The sequence below is a fragment of the Rattus norvegicus genome, chromosome 5 (genome assembly GCF_036323735.1).
Source record: "Rattus norvegicus strain BN/NHsdMcwi chromosome 5, GRCr8, whole genome shotgun sequence".
Taxonomy (NCBI): domain Eukaryota; kingdom Metazoa; phylum Chordata; class Mammalia; order Rodentia; family Muridae; genus Rattus; species Rattus norvegicus.
In genome coordinates, this window is record NC_086023.1 from 75,099,231 (window position 1) to 75,116,296 (window position 17,066).

General features: G+C 45.2%; 1 protein-coding gene, 1 non-coding gene and 1 pseudogene across 2 annotated transcripts in view; 1 reads left to right on the top strand and 2 right to left on the bottom strand.

Annotated features, from left to right (window-relative positions):
- Positions 1-11,854, bottom strand: part of LOC120103069 (40S ribosomal protein S18-like) — a 462,039-nt gene extending 450,185 nt beyond the window's left edge. The window contains exon 1 of the mRNA XM_063261286.1: positions 11,331-11,854. Coding sequence (XP_063117356.1) covers positions 11,331-11,839 — 509 coding nt within the window. The 5' untranslated portion in view covers positions 11,840-11,854. The remainder of the gene's footprint in view (positions 1-11,330) is intronic.
- Positions 3,343-3,456, top strand: LOC120103361 (U2 spliceosomal RNA; annotated as a pseudogene).
- On the bottom strand, positions 5,582-5,713 carry LOC120103301 (small nucleolar RNA SNORA17). Its single transcript, XR_005505376.1, has one exon. It is a non-coding gene; the product is annotated as a small nucleolar RNA SNORA17 (small nucleolar RNA).
- Positions 11,855-17,066: the final 5,212 nt, after the last annotated feature.

A 17,066-nucleotide genomic window follows, 5' to 3' on the forward strand; every position in this document is an offset into this window, starting at 1 on the left:
ATTAAACATGCTATGTATCCAACAATGACCTTGAACTTCCGATGTTCCTGTTTCTGCCTTCCACGTGCTGGAATTTTTTGTGTATGCTACCACACTAGGCTTGATTTTATTTTATGCTATGTTATTTTAGATAGGCTCTTGTCTAGCTTAGATGAACCTTGCATTCTTAGCTATCCTCCTGCTTTCCTTTCCTGACTGTTGGGATTATGAGCCTCACAGATTGGGCAGCCATGGTCTTCCTTTATGACCCAGCAACAAAAGAATTATCTCTCGGCATGGGGGAAGGGGTGGAAAATCTTTTGTCGTTTATCTGTTATGATTGTCCTGCCATAGGATTATTGTACTCACTGTCACTAGTGCGCGCGCGCGCGCGCGCGCGCGCGCGCGCGTGTGTGTGTGTGTGTGTGTGTGTGTGTGTGTGTGTGTCTCACAGGGTCCATTCTATACAAGCATCTTGGATTAAAAAATTTTCCAGAGTCACTTCAGCAGGCTCATGGTTTCCCTGCCTGAGAAACCAGAGCTCCTCCCAGTACTTGGTCAGGCCACCACCTGCCTCACCCATTCAGTGCACCGTCAAGCATCTTGGTTGACTAGAACCTGCCCCAGTTTTGACAGATTCCTCTGTGGCCAAGGTAAGATGTAGGGTAGCCAAATGTCAGGGTTTGAGAATGGTGTCCTATGTTTACCCAAGCTTAAAATACAACAGCAAGCAATGGGCTCTTTCTTCTTCTCCTGGGGGGAGAGAGAGAGAGAGAGAGAGAGAGAGAGAGAGAGAGAGAGAGAGAGAGAGAGAGATATGCAAATTTAAATTGCCCATACAAAATTCCATCCACACAGAGGCATAGCAGACCATTGTCCCTGTCCTAAATGTGTAATTACTTTCCTTTGGTTCTAACTGCTCTGCTTCCCTACAAATGGAGTCCTTCTCATCCCCTGCACCTTACTGAGGGAGAGTGGTGTGGTACAGGCAGAGTGTAGAGAATGATATTTAGTTCATTTTGGACACGAGGTCCAAAATGTACTTATAAATAAAAACCTATTTCCAAGGACTACCACCTCATACTCTAAAGTTCATTATCCCTTCCTGACTCTGCTAACGCCAGCAGCTCTGATGGACTCCACTTCCACCAATCTGCTCATGGGGCGAGTAGCCGCCTTCTATTCCACTAGGGATGCAGGATATCCTCTGGGCCTAGAGCTATTCCTATACCTACAGCTCCTTCAAAAGGGCCTCATGTCAAACTGCCATTCTGGAAGCTTTGAATACAAGTCTTAGGGCCATTTGGAGATGATAGCTCTCATTTTTGTTTTGTTAACATAGGGTCTCTATACCCCAGGCTGGCCTCATACTCACTATGTGGAAGAGGTTGGTTTTGAACTCCTGATTCTCTTGCCTCTACCTTTTAGGAGCTGGGATTATAAAAATAGATTATGACACCAGCTTACTCTCCTTTTGATTGGCCTGTGATATGTCACAAACTAGGAAGCCCACAATAGTTTTTGAGTACCTACTGTGTGCCAGATGCTAATCTAGGAGGACGAGATTATCTGTATTTCAAGTTTAGTATAACTTTCCCCCTGATATCAATTCATTAAGTATCATTCTTGGTGTCAACAGGATCTTGCACACTCTGGGTGGATGCTGTGAGACCAAGCTACAGCCTCAGTCCTTTTAACATCTTCAAAGAGAGAGGAGTAAGCTGTGATAAGCCACATAAGAAATTCTAGTACTCAGGAGGCAGGGACAGGGTCACCAGGAGACCAAGATCAATCTCAGGTACATTGTGAGTTTAGGCTAGCTTGGGCTACATAAGACCTTCTCTCAACTGCCTCTATCCTTCGGGGAAAAAATGCAAACAAAATTAAAGATGAATAACAACAAAAGGGAAATAGACAACATGGGAGTAGATGTTATAAATAATGACTCTTACAGTTGTAGACGGACAGCGTCTGTCAATGTGTTAATGCCTTGGTCATTTGGTTTCATGTGTAAATACATAGAAAGAACACAAGATGGATGATTGATAGCAGATTTTAAGAACCGTTTTTGCTCTGTTTTAGTAGGGGAGAGATGTCCCACTGAGTCATCATGCTGGCCTGGGACCAAGTCCACCTTCCTGTCTCAGCATTCTAAGTAAGCTGGACAAAAGGCTCATGCTATCACAGCCAGCACAGAGAAATCCTTCATTGAGAAGAAAGTAAAAAATCACAAGACTTAGGAAAGCACGGTGTCATGGTGGCATTGAAGCATTTTTTCTTCTTTAGGTAAAATAATGATGACTCTAAAAACTTACTGGCATGATGTACAACACAGTGACCACAGTTAATAGCATTGCATTGTGTTCTGAGATTGTCAAGGGAGTAGATGCTCATGCCACAAAAATGATTAAGTACATGAGGTAATGCATGTGTTAATTATCTCATTCGAGCTAGTCCCCACTGTCTATAGATTTCATGTCTGATTTTGTTTTCCAGAAGAGTCATAACTATATAACCAATGTGGGCCTGGAACTCACTGTGTAACCCAGGTTAGCCTTAGACTTGTAGTAATCCTCCTGACTCAGCATCTTGAGTGCCACCATTACCAGTGTGCACCATTGAACCTGGATGAAAATATATAATTTCTGTCAACTAATTTAAGAAACATCATGATCATGTCAGGGATTATAGTGAGGTCAAGGCCAGCCTGGCTACATATCTCTTCCTCATCCTGGTTTGTTTTGGTTTTTAGAACAAAGTTACTAAATACGTTTTTAAAAATAGAGAAGGCTCAGTTGGATGAGTACTTGCCCAGCATCCAGAAAGCCAGAGCATCAGTCCTCACTACTGCAGAAGTGTTTAGCCTGAACTCCCAGGCAGGAGGGTCAGGAGCTCAAGGTCTTCCTTGGACATAGTAGGTTTGCAGGTACATGAGACCCTGTCTCAAAAAAAGAAAGAAAAGAAAAGGAAAGGAGGAACAAAGAAAATGTTTTAATTACTTTTATAATGTGATAAAATGCCATGACTAAGGCAGTGTACGAAGTGTTTAATTTGGGGTTTATGGCTTCAGAAGGTTAGAGCCCATGATCATTATCAAGGAGCATGACATCAGGAAGGCAGACATGTTTCTGGCTCGAGCAGTGGCTGAGAGCTCTCATCTTGATCCACAAGCACAAGACAGAACTGAGAATGGTGCGGGCTTCTGTAATCATTAATAAAGAGAATATTTTTATTGGTTCTTTTTGAATTTCACATCATCAACCCCACTCCCACGCATCTCTCCCACCTCTCTTATGCCCATCCTCCACCCTTGCATCCTCCCACACAACAGAGAGAAAAAATCTCGTCGTAGTGTGTCACAGTATCGCTTCTCGGCCTTTTGGCTAAGATCAAGTGTAGTAGTGTGTCACAGTGTATTCCACAGTGATTCTTCTGTCCACACATTCTGCTTGCAAATGTTCATTATAGTGACTCATTGGTCTGGTACAAGGCCTCCAGTTTCTGCCTCTCTATTGATACTGCAACTTCAGTGGGACTCCTCTCAGGTATCCTGTTGTTGCCCTGTGTCGTGGAAGTCCTGTAGTTTTGGATCTGTAGGACCAGCCCTTTCATGCACTCCTGCAGCACATAGATGGAATAGATGTTGGGGTGGGCTAATTCAAAACCGTGGATCTGGGTCTGAAAGATATCCGAGCTGGACCGTCTGATGGTTCCTCTGCTTTTATGCCCTCGGTGATGGTTCACCTGTAACCCAGAAACCAGCACAGTTCTACTGTGCTGCCCAGGCTCACTGGTGTAGGGCCCACTCTCCCAAGTATTGCAGTCAGTGAGGGACATGACCAGTTCTATTGCTCTCATGACTTCAAGGCTGGCTTGTCTGTGACCCCACCCACTGTCAGTTCTACTGTGCTACCCAGGCAAGGTGTAGGCCTGGCTTTCTCAAGTGCTGCAGCAGCTGAGAGACAGGGACAGCTCTCCCGTTCTCATGACTCCAGGGCCAGGACTCCTACCTGCTTGGTGAGGGAAGAGGATGCTCTCTCTCTCTCTCTCATCCTCACCACCACACAGGAGACAGTGGTAGGGCCCGCTCTTCCAGGCTTGTATGCTTTCGGGCTGGCTCACCAACAACTCCTGAGCACTTCACCTGACTAGGGATGGAGTCATATCTCCTGCATTCATGCTCCCAGGGCCAGCTCGTTCATGATCAGGCGAGGGATGGGGCCAGTTCTGCATAGCACTTGAAGGGCAAACTCATAGTTTCTTTGGAAAGTTAGTTATGTCAAATAATGGTTCGCCGGGACACACAGGTGGAAGAATGTCTGGCTAAAGCAGACACGTGAAAGAATGTTTTTTCCTGAAGCATACACAGGTGAAAGGACGTTTTGATGTAGCAAACACATGAAAGGATCCGTGATGGAGTATAAATATGACCCCACAGACCGTGGGGGACGAGCACTGAGCATGGGTTTAGTTTGCTCCACCTCGCTATTCTTCGTTAAAGACACTCGTACTGGTTTGCCTTACACAGTGTTGTTGAAGTGAGTTCAACTTGTGGTAATGCTGCCATTGAGAGAAACTTGCCCAAGAATGCTTGTGAGGTTCCTGGGGCAGCTTGCCACTCTGCAGCCTCATTTCAGGCCACTTGGTGAGCCTGGCAGTTCAGGATTGAACTGCCTGGTGTCCGCCTGCTGAGAGGACTGGTCTGCAGCTGCTGAATTGTATTTGGCGTTTGCTATGGGACTGAACTGCTGAGAGAGAGGATGGAGCTTGCCATGAAAGAACTATTGCTGAACAGGTCCGGTTCCCCCCATCCTAATAACTTTTCTCATCCACTGCCTCTGCTGGGTGGTGGGCTAGAGGAGAGATTGAACCCTTATTAAAAGTAGGTAGCAAAAAATTTATGCCTACAGCTCTCAAATATCAACATGTCCATGATGGCAGCCCAGATTAGGGACATCTGCATGTTACCTTTGGTGGTAACAGACCCTGGCTGCTGCAGGTCCATGGACCCATACATAGTCTCCAGTGGCAGCACAGGCCAGGACTCTACTGTAGTCCTAGGTAGCATCACGAGCTGCTCACATCGGGCTCTTCCTTACCACCCTCAAGTCTCCCGGTCTGCCTCTTTTCACTGTGCCCACACCCTTCTGTTTTTCTTTGTTTTCCATTTCTCTACCACTTACTTGCTCCTTGTAGAGACTCCTGCAGTCTCTGAGTGTCTGTGTTCATTTTAGGAGTGCTATGTCCCACTCACTCATGCATTATGGCACTGGGCAGGGGTTATCTCAGGCATGGTCTATACCTCCAGGTCTGCATAGCATCTTACTGGAGGTTGTCTCAGGCTACTTCCCTGTCCAGGCCCTATGGCACTGGTCTGGTGGTCATCTAGGGCTTGCTCCTTACCCTGCCTATCCATGTGGCCCCATGTGACGGCCATCTGCCTCAAGCTCAGTCCCAGATGGGGTTCTAGTGTCTGGCTTGCTCCCAGTTCTGGGAACCACTGGGGCCTGCTTGCACCCATACTGCTGGTCATCTCAGGCTAGCTCCCTGTGTGTGTCCCCTGGCATTAGACAGTTGGTTGTTTCAGGCTAGACTTTTTTAGGGAATGATTCTGCTAATCATTCAGATGTTCTTAAGTCAGAACACTGAGCATAGACATAGCCTCTCTCCTCTCTGCAGCCTACTAATGCACATGTGACACAGCGGTCACACCTGGAATGCCTCTAGGGTCAGGGGTCTTTTGTAATCTTAAAGCCTGTCCTCAGTAACACATCTCCTTCAACAAGTCCACATCTCCTAATCCTTCTTGTAGGCTTAGAGTTTTCAAAACCTACTTTAATAAGGGTTCTTAAATGCTTCAACCTCCCTTCCAGCACACTGACCAAAGGTAGGGGAGAAAATAGTTAATAGGACAAGGGGGATGTGGACCTGTTTAGAAGTAGTTCTTTGGGGCGATTCCAATCTTTGTTGTGAGGATATTAGCAGTCTCGGCCAAAACACCAAGCATGAATCAGTAGCAGTGGCTTGATCCAGAAGTGACCATGAGGCTTCACCACATTTGGCATGAGTCGGAGGAAGTGGTAAGAAGCAGCTGGAGTTCTTTGGCTCTTTTCTCTCTAAGAAGTCACAACAAGCGAAGATCAGTCAAGACCAGCAAAGTGTTGCAAGGCAAACCAATGCAAGAGCCTCACTCACTGGCTCTTGGCTTCTACTTATGCTCTTTCCAAACATCACCCATCCTCTCATGTGTCTGCTTCAGCAAAACATCCTCTCCTAAGACAGCTTCCAGGAAAACATCACACGACACAGCTGAGCCTCCCAAGAAACCAGAACTTTCCACTTCACCTTCCCATACACTTCCATTGAACGGGGACCAAGTGTTCAAATGTATGACCTATGGGTACCATTCTCATTCAAAACATCACATAAAGTAAAAGCCTTTTGGCTTTCAGCATTTGGTGAGATATGACGTATGAGAAGGTGGAGCTTGAGAAGGCATAAGAAAGGTAGTATTTGAACCCGGAACATGTGCAGGGCAGGTCTTCTAGCTAGAGATAGATACATACTAGCAAGAATATGCCTGCCTTTGGGAGAAGATGAATCCTTAGTTCCCAGTCCAGTGATAGAGAGTGATATGTTCTGGGATATACACGGAAAAGTCTGGTTCTGTTTGGGGTGAGACGTGCTCAGGCCTGTGTGGTAGATTGATGTCAGCCCGTAGTGTGGTAAGGGGTCTGGGGATGAGAGCTGAGAGGCCGCATAAGTAAAGGAGAACACGTGGGACTGGGGGTGGAGCACTTGCCAGCATTCCTGAAGCCTTGAGTTTGAACCTAAGCACAGCATATGCCGGATGACATGGTGCATACCTGTAACCCCGGAACTCAGGAGGTGGAGACAGGAGGATCAGAAGCTTAAGTCTACATGTTGAGCTCAGAACCTGAGCTCATTCATGCCAGAGGGGGAGGGAAAAGGGAAAGAAGGAAAGGGAAGAATTGAAGTCAAAATTTAAAGTCAGTAACCCGAGGGTGCTCTTCAAGGTTAACAGAGAGGGTGAAGGCCAGGCTGGTGATGGGGAGTTGACTGCAGGGAAGCAGAGGGAAGGACTGGATGCCTGGAATCTCTCCTCTTCTTTTTCTGGTTGTAATTCCATCATTCGCATTTTGCAATACCTGAAACTCCCACCCTGTAGCCTTCATCTCCCTTCTGGGTACTAGAAGGGTAGTCCCCTATGCTGATTGCTAGGGAGAGTCTCTGGTAGCACTCTCCCCACACCACCCAAGTGCAGAAGGAGAACAGTGGTTCTCACCCTGTGGGACTCAACTCCTTTGGTGGTCAAATGCCCCTTTCACAGGAGTCACATATCAGATATTCTGATATCAGCTATTTACATTATGATTCATAACAGCACCAAAATTACTGATAGGAACTAACAAAATAAATTTATGATTGGGGTCGCCACACCCTAAGTACAGTTCGTATTAAAGGGTCCAGTATTAGAAAGGTGGAGAACTGCTAGAGTAGATGTTGCCAGCATTCATTACACAGTGCTGTCTCTCCTGGAACTAACAGCTGCATAGGACTTTTCCTTGCTCTAAGCTCTCTCATGTGTTTAAGTATTTGATTCTTTATATAACATGACTACCCTTCTGTCTTAGTTAGCATTTCTATTGCTGAGAAGAGACAACGACCAGGACGATTTTATAAAAGAAAACGTTTAATTGGGGTTGGCGTACAGTTTCAGAGGTTTACTCCTTTATCATTGTGGTGGGAAGGATAGCAGTGTGCAGGCAGACAGGGTGTGGGGGAAGCTACAAGGAGTTCTACACCTCAATCTGCAGACGAAACAGGGGGGAGGCTGTGTAGCTCACTGGGTGTAGCTTGAGCATAGGAGACGTCAAAGCCTACCTCCACAGTGACACACTTCCTGCAACAAGGTTACTCTCTATGGGCCAAGCACTAAAACACGTGAGTCTATGGGAGACCAGATCTATTCAAACATCACACCTTTCTCTTTGGCTTTCCTACTCAGTCTCTTCCCTTCCTCTCCTTTCTTGTTTCTTATAAATCTACCTTCCTTTTCTTTCCTCCTTTGCATTTTTGACACTGTCTTGCTGTGTATTTCAAGATGGCCTATATTCCATTCAGGAAAACAGCATCTGCCAGAAATAAACTTTATAGTCTGGAGATGGAAAGGTCTTTCTTGAATATTTTGTGAAAATAGAGAAGCTTTAATGTTTACTATGAAACATTTAAAGTTGATATATCAAAGGAAAAAAAAATCTACCACAAACCAAAGGGAAGAATGAAAACATGAGGAAATACTTGCAGTATAATGGATGAAAACTTCTTTGTTTCAAAATGTCAAAAAATTAATATCAGAGTGTAAGAATATGTGAACTGCCAATTATAGGGTGGAAGGAGGAAGGAGGACAAGGAAGAAAGGAAGATAAGGAAGGGAGGGAGGAAGGAAATAAGGAAGCCAGCCAATAGCATTTGTAAGGAATCATCTTTATGCCAGACATGGTGATTGCCCTGATTGGCTCTGTCTGTTGGCAGCCTAGTCATCTGAGAGGAGAGCTCTGAGGATTACCACAAGATGAGCCTGTAGGCATGTCTCTGGGGGACTGTCTATTGTCAGTTGCTTTATGAAGATTCAGGGCACTGTGGGCAGCACCATCCCTAGGCAATGCCAGCTGAGTGTGAGCAGGTGAAAAGGCCAGCTAGCCAGCAAAAGCCTCTATGGTTTCTGCTGTAAGTCTTGCCTGTGGAGTGAGTTTTTTCTTTAGTCAGAGGTAATGCTGTGTAGAATGTCAGATGTGTCCCTCAGTGATGACCTGGAGTTGTAAACTGAAATAAAGCATATCTTCCCTCAAGATGTTTTTGTCTAACGTGTGTTTATCACAGCAATAGGGGCAGCGAGAGGTAGAAGAAAAGCTCACATCTGTAGTCCCAGCACTGAGGCAGAGACAGGTCCTCTATGAGCATGAGGCCAGCATGGGCTGTACAGTGAGGTCCAGGCCAGAGATGAGCTACAGAGCAAGACTCTTACCTGGGGAAGTTAAAACAAAACAAAACAAAACAAATGAAGCCAAAACCAAATCAAAAACAAACAAACAACCCCCTCCCGCCCCCAAACAGCTGGGAATGGTGGTACAGTCTTGTAATCCTGGCACTTGAGAGAAAGCGGCAAGGGGACCATTGCTACTTCAAGGCCAACCAGGGCTACATAGTGAGATCCTGTTTAGTGTAGTTTTAACAGTTGTGAAGAGATCTGGAAAGGCATAGAGTCTAGTTCACCAGAAATGGTGACAAAAGAAGAGGAGGAGGAAGAGGAGCAAAAGAGGCAAATATATGCCTCTAGTGTATTCTTGTCCAATCCTTTCAGAGGGCAATTTTGCAATTTGAACCTATAGAGAAATTAAAATGACCTTAACCTTGACTGCTAGGAGTGCACTCTGGGGACACATTTCAGAATAGGCAGAAAGCGCTGGGTCTTCGGATGAGATTGGAAACACATGTTGTTTGCTGCGTGCGTCTGTTTGTTTCTCCAGCCTGGGCAGGACTAAGCCTCATTCCCAGGGGTGTATTCAGACTTTAGCAAAATGCCAAGCAGAGAAGTGGGAGGGTTTCATGTCTGGGTAAAGGAACAGACAGAAGACAAAGAAATAAAGAGACTTTTTCTGATGTGGACGGAGAACGCAGATACCGTCTTCAGCTCCAAGCACACAAGCGGGGTGGTGACAGCCATGGAAGCTTCCTGGCCACCACCTCACACCTCCTCCGACCTGGCACAGACAAGGGTGTAAGCAGATTACATTCTGGACTTCAGTAATCGCATCATTAAAAGGAAAAGCACAGGCTGTGAATACAGTTCGCCTGTAGCATGCTCGAAGTCCAGGGTTCACTTCCCAGCACCACGTAGATAGGGTTTATTGTGTATGCCTGGAATCCCAACACTTTCTTGGGAGGTGGAGGCAGGACAGTGAGAAGATCAAGGTCATTCGTGACTACATGGTGAATGCTGACCTGGATTACACCAGACCCTGTCTCAAAAACAGAACAAAACAAAACAACGCAAACAAAACACAAAAGACCTGCTTTTAGTTGCAGCTTTGGGGTAGAGGCAAGAAGATGTCTGTGAGTTCGAGACTAGGCTAGTCTGTGAAGAGAGTTTTAGGGCAGTCAGGGCTGTGGAGAGAGAGAGAGAGAGAGAGAGAGAGAGAGAGAGAGAGAGAGAGAGTCTCAAAACAACAAAACAAAACAAACAAACCCCAAACCTTACCAAACATCATCATCATCATCATCAACAACAACAGCAGCAACAACAACAACAGCAATTCCAGTGGGGGACAATCACTCTCCCAGCAGAAAGGAGGGCTTGACTCACTCTGTAATCTCATTAGGACTGAGGTTTCCAGACTTTTCTATTTCAGCCCTCCAGTGCACAGGTCTGAGGGTGGGCTTAATTTGAATTTTTCTTGTGCCCCTTCCAGATGTGCATCAGCCTTTGGAGTATACATTTGTGCCTAACGATCTGTAGAGGATTGGGCTCAAGGCCCTGTAGTGTCAGAAATCCGTGGATGCTCCACTCCTTGCATATTTTGCACTTTTCTAGTATACCTTCCTTTGTGCTTTCTGTCTCCCCCCCCCTCAGTTTACCTGTGAGACTCTGTGCATTGTAAATGTTAGATAGTAGTTATCACACTGGACAGCTTAGGATGTAGCCATGAGAAACTGTCTGTATTTAATTAGCTCAGAGACATCCTTAAAAACGTCCTGTGACATGGTTTGTCTGGCGGCTTGAGTTCCATCTCTGTTAACCACGTAAAGGTGACAGACACCTCAACCACCACACACATCCTGTTTCAGATTTGCTCCCACACAGGTCCACAAGAGTCTCAGTCTCTCTCTCTCTCTCTCTCTCTCTCTCTCTCTCTCTCTCTCTCTCTCACACACACACACACACACACACACACACACACCTTTTAAATGCTGGATCAGGAGTTTAAGGCCACCCAGAGCTACGTGAGCTGTTGTTTAGGGAACAAATTGTTGGCCTGTTTTTGATTCATGTATTAGCAATCTGCTGATATGGTGGGCCAAGTGTGTGTGTGTGTGTGTGTGTGTGTGTGTGTGTATGTGTGTGTGAGAGAAAGAGTCAGACTCTTTCCTTCCATTGTTTTCCTACCATCCTGTTATCTTTATAGAGATGACTGCATTTGACTGCACTTGCAGGTGGTCTTTTCTCATTATATTATGTTATATTGTATTATATTACGTTATGTTATATTATATCTTATATTATTTGCTGATTCTTTGCCAGATAGACTTTTCAAAATGTATTTTCTTACTCTGTTTCCTGTTTTGCTTCTTTTCCATAGGTATATAAACTATTTGTTAACAACAAAGGCCCAGAGACTCGTTTCTTTTTGGACGCACCCACAGTATAGCCCCTGCAGCCATGGCTCATGGTGAGCTGACAGTGGACATGAAGGCCCCAAAAGTGGCGCAGCCCCCTATGGGCTCGGATTTTCTTCAGCCGCTCTAGCTCCTCACGCAGCTTGTTGTCTAGACCGTTGGCCGGAACCTGGCTGCACCTCCCATCCCTCACACCCTTCTGTGGGATCTCGTACTGTCGTGGGTTCTGCATGATAGTGATTACACGCTCCACCTTGTCCTCCGTGAGCTCCCCAGCCATCTTGGTGAGGTCAATGCCTGCTTTCCTCAACACCACATGGGCATATCTCTGCTCCGCCCCCTTAGTGGCAGTGATGGCGAAGGCTGTTTCCTGCTGCTCATCGATGTTGGTGTTGAGTACCTGCAAGATGTGCTGGGACTTCTCAGAGATCACGAGAGACATGGCGGCATGTAGGCCTCCTTGACTCCTGTGCTTCTAAATACACAATGGAGTTTTTGATGAGGAGTCCTGTTTTGTTACGTTTTGTTTTGAGACAGGGTCTCATACAGCCATGGCTGACCTCGCACTCCTAGTTTTCCTGCCTCTACCTCCCAAATACAGAGATTGTAGGCTTGCGCCTCCAGGCTGAGGATAAGCAGTTTTTACTTTTAAACTACATTTATGTAATGTATGTGTGTTCAAGCACGTGTGTGCACTCATGCCATAGCATGCAAGAGGGACATCTTTCAGAGTCATTTCTCTGTTTACATCTTGAGACTTCTAGGGGTAGAACTCAGGTCATCAGTCTTGATGGCAAATGCCTTTACCCGCAGAGCCATCTGGCTGGCCCATCATTTTTTGGTTATGCAGTTCGATGCACTTAGTGACTGGTCATTCTTGTCCTCATTGAGAAACTTTGCCCATGCTACAACTTATTCTACTATGTGTGTACCATGGATGTGCACACAATACCTCATGTGCACATGTATATATGTTCATGTATATTGTAAAAACATCTTATTGTTTTGCTTCAATTCACCTGGAGTTAATTTTAATGTGTTTTTCTTAATTTTTTTTAAAGTGCGTTTATCCAGTTGATCTGGCCTCACTTAGTGGAAGCAGCCACCGTTCATTCTGGGCAGAAGCGTCACGTATATCTTAAATCAGTGGGGTGTGCTTGTGAATCTGTGGGCTCCCTTCCAGTCTGCTGTCGGTCGTGTTGAATCCACACTGTTGTACTGTTCTGCCTCTCTGGGATGCGGTTGTTGTAGGAACTCCAGCTTGGTTCTTTTGGTCCTGCATGTTTTCATAGAAAATTTAGGATCAGTTTGTTACTACCTACAGACAGCTTCAACTCTGCTTGGTTGGGAGCTAGAACGAAAGCTCAGTGATTCTGAGCACAGATTCCTCCTGCAGAGGACCAGCGTTTGGCTCACACAGACACTGCACTCACGTGCACATCCCCCACCCCCATATACACATAACTAAAAACATACACATAATTAAAAATCATAGAAAAAAACAACAACTGGGAAGACAGCTAGGTGTAGTTTTTTCAGGGGTGCAAACCAGGCAGTAGGACACTGAGGAAGAAGTCAGTCTGAGTTTGAGACCAGACCGGGACTAGCTTTTGATATGGATACTCGAAAATACATGTGCAGATGTGCACCCGAGTACCATATTTTGGTAAATGGGTCACGGAGGCTGGAGGGTTGGTTGGTGGCAGAGCATTTGTCTAGCATGTGGTAACCCTGAGCCTTAGTTCCAGAATTGGAAAAAAAATCTGCTAAGGAATACAGAGTTGGTACTGTAGGTACCATCTCTGCCTCGTAGGCATGAAGTCCTGGGTTCAATACCCAGCACCCCATAAGCTGCACTTGGTGGCATATACTTCTGGTCCCAGGACTCAGCGGGGGAAGAGAATCAGAAGTTGAATGTCATCCTCAGCTACACTATGAGCTTGAGGCCAGAATGGGCTGCATGAGACCCTGTCTCAAACAAATAAATAAACGCACAATTAAACAAACAAACAAACAAACAAAAAATAAAATTAAAATTTGAAGGTAGGTGAGATGATCCAAGCATGTAATGCTAGATAGAATTAAAGAGGTTAATGCAGGAGGGTCTCTGCAAACTCAAGGCCTTGTCTACTTAGCAAATCTCAGGCTATTCTGGCTCCAAAGACACTGTCTCAGAAAACAAAACAAAACTCAATGTAACGTTTTATTTGGAGGGGTCTAACTTGCTCTGCACCCGAGGAGGCAGGGCAAATGTAGGAATAACTGGGTGCTGCTCTGGGGGTGAGGTTCAGGATTGAGATTAGAGAAAAGGATAGATAGGGCTGGCGAGATGGGTAAAGGCACTCACTGTCAAGCTTAAAGACCTGAGTTCGATCCCTGGTACCCGCTTGGGAGGAGACAGCAGACTTCCCATAAGTTGTCCTTTGACTTCCACACACATGGTGCACACAGAGAAAATGACAGATAGATAGATAGATAGATAGATAGATAGATAGATAGATAGATAGATAGATAGATAGATATTTAAAAGCAAATAAGAGAAAGGAAGAATGTTAAACAGGATTTGAAGCTCCTAGGTCAAGAAGCTGTTTGAAGCTTTTTTTTTTTTAAGGATAGGAAGCAGGGACATATGAAACTAATGTGCTAAATTGCATTTTTAATTTGAAACAAGGTTAAAGTTTAATTTAAGCCCTGACTAATTTCCTTGGAACTGGGGGGAAGTTGAGATGTTGTAATCTGGATGGTAAGTTTAAAGCTGAGGATTTTCTAAGAGGAGGAGAGATGGTGCACAGAACTCTTTCCTGTCTATTCCAGGGGACAAGGAACAGGTTCCTAACTATGTAATAATCCACATGTAGCTTCACCAGGGAATCAGTGAAGTCAGTCACGTATGTAAATGAGGGAGTACTCAAGCTGTCTAAGGAAATAAACCTATGTGGATTGGGGGGAGTGGGCAAACGATGGGTACTGTGAGGCAACCAGGGAGAGGGAGATGGAATTTTCTGTCTAATCGTTGGCAATTTGGGGGAAATCTCAAAGGACCAAATGTTCTGGAAGAAATTTTGTGTATTAAGAATGTCCCCAAATTAGACCTCTCAGCTTAATTCAGGCCTTCTGGAACATCCCCTCCCCCACTGGCTTTGAGAAGGGTAGTTTGATCGCTTCCTTAGAAATATAAACCAACTGGGTTTTGCCCAGTGTGGGTCAGAGTCAGGGAGAGAGTCTGGCTGGCTTACACAGCTCCCACTGGGTTCCCAGCAGATGGGATGGACTGCTAGTTCAAGGCTACTTTGTTGTAAAGTGTCTGCCTGGTGGAAAAAGCACGTCATGCAAAGGATTCCAAAAGATGGATCAATACTGACTCCAGGGCCACCCTGACCCCTTGAGTCTGTTCAGGTCTCCTTTTCCTGTTTAAAGAGAATGGTAACATACACCTTGTTGTGAGAATGGATGCTAGTGTGCCCAAGGCACCAAGCACAGAATCTGGCATGTAACAGACCTTCCCTCAATGATCATAATATTATTATTTTTGCAATGCTTTCTGGCTGATGTCATGCTGGACAATAAATGAAGCAATGAGCTGCTCATTTTTCTAGGTCACTGTGTTCACAGTTAGTGAGCTGAGCCAAATCCCAGTTCACTTGGAACCGGGATTAGTTCTCAGGCAAACAATGGGAAACAGGCAGTGGGGTAAGGAGTACTACTGACCTATTGATTGGCCTATCTGCCTTAGGAGCCCAGACTACTTGATGTCATTAGCAAGTTTGGGGCTTGTCCAGCACACAAGGTAAGTTTACAATACAAGGCCAAATGCCCTGAAACTATATTCTACATTATACTATTTCACTTTCAAGACCATTGGCTGGAACCAGCAATTATTATTATTATTATTATTATTATTATTATTATTATTATTATTATTATATTAATTCCAGACAACTTCTCTTTGTAGACCTGGTTGACCCTTGAACTCACCTTGTAGACCGAGCTGGATTTGAGCTAACCTGTGAAAATCTTCCAGCCTCAGCTTCCCAAGTGCTGAAATAGCAGGACCGAATCACCACACCTGGCTTTCAATGGATCAGAATTTGCACTGTGAAAGGCCAGCTTCTGTGGAGTCCCCCAGGTTGTAAATGAAACTGAGGTGAGTGTCAGGAGGAGTGTGTGTCACTAAAGTGATGGGGATGGTGGCAAAGGAAGAACCCAGTTGTGTGTGCCTCACAGCTGCTGATATTTCTAGGAACCACTGCTCTAGGGTCACCTGGTAAAGCGTCACACGTAAGAAAAACTCTCAAGTGGCAGCCATTTTAGGAGCAAGCCCATTGCTAAGGAGCAGTGCTGTAACCAGTCCACCTAGGGTTCAACTATGCTAGCCGGTACGTAGAAGCCTGACCAGGCTGTCTCTGAACAATCCATGTTGTCCTGAGGCAAACTAGCTATTTCTCTAAAATTCATATTCCTTTCTGCTTGCCTCTGACTCAAAGGTGCTAGAAGTATATAGAGTTACAGGTGTGAGCTGCCATATTTTGTTTGCTTCTCATCACCCTCGACTTCAAAGCCATCTTTCTTTCTTTCCTTTGTGGAAGACAAGGTCTCTCTCTCTAGCCAGGCTAACCTTAAATTCACAAGGGAGATTCTCTGGTTCATCCTCCCAAGTGCTAGGACTAGAAGGATGTACCACTATAGCTGCCTTTAAAAAGTATTAATTAACTAATTAGTGTGCATGCACAAGAGTGTGCATTTGCCATGACACTTGAGTGCAGTTCAGAGGACAGTTTGTGGAAGTCAGTTCTCTCTACCATGTAGATGTTGGGGATTTAATGTGTCTTGTTAGTCTGGGTAGCAAGTACGTGATGCGCCATTTTACCCACCAGACCTTTTCTCCTCTTCTCCAAGTGAGAAAATAAACCGTGACAACAGCATCTGAGTGGAGGTGAAGGAGAAGCAACTGTTCTGGTCCCTCCGCCTGAACAGCACACTCGTCTTTCTCTCAGCGTTTCAGATTTATCTGGATGTATACCTCTTACATCGTTCCTTCAGGGGGAACGAGCCTTGTCAAAGTAGAAGTGATTTACTTTGACTTCAATACATTCCCTCATTTCTGTTCTCCATCTGGCTTCCCTATTGAAGGCACAGCTAACATTGTTAGCCATGCACCGAGCCACACATGGATGTTTTAAGTATATTAAAATTAACATAGCTTTGATGAGGTAGGTGTGATGATGATGGTGGTGATGATGATGATGGTGATGGTGATAATGATTATTATTACTATTATTATACGAAGTATGTCATGTGGCCTGGAACTTGCTGTGACCTTGAACTTCTGGTGCCCTTGACTCTATCTCTTAAGTGCTTCTGTCTCCCTCTATTCTTAGAAGGTATCAGGACTCTGGATATCTTTCTGCTTCTGCCTAGTGAGGTAGAGAGATGGGCTATCCTTGGTTCTCCTTCATTTTTCTTATAGACTTATCACAAGTAGTTTGGATTGTTCACATGCGGACAGCTTTGCAAACAGCTGTTTGGTACTGTTTACCGAAAGCTTTCAAGCCTATGGTCTCACTTGATGCTCACTCAATGGCCAGGTAGGAAGAAGGCTCCTGTCGTGACCTCAGATGTCAGAGAAGGAGGGCAGGTAGGGAACAGTCATCATTCCAAAACCACTCCAA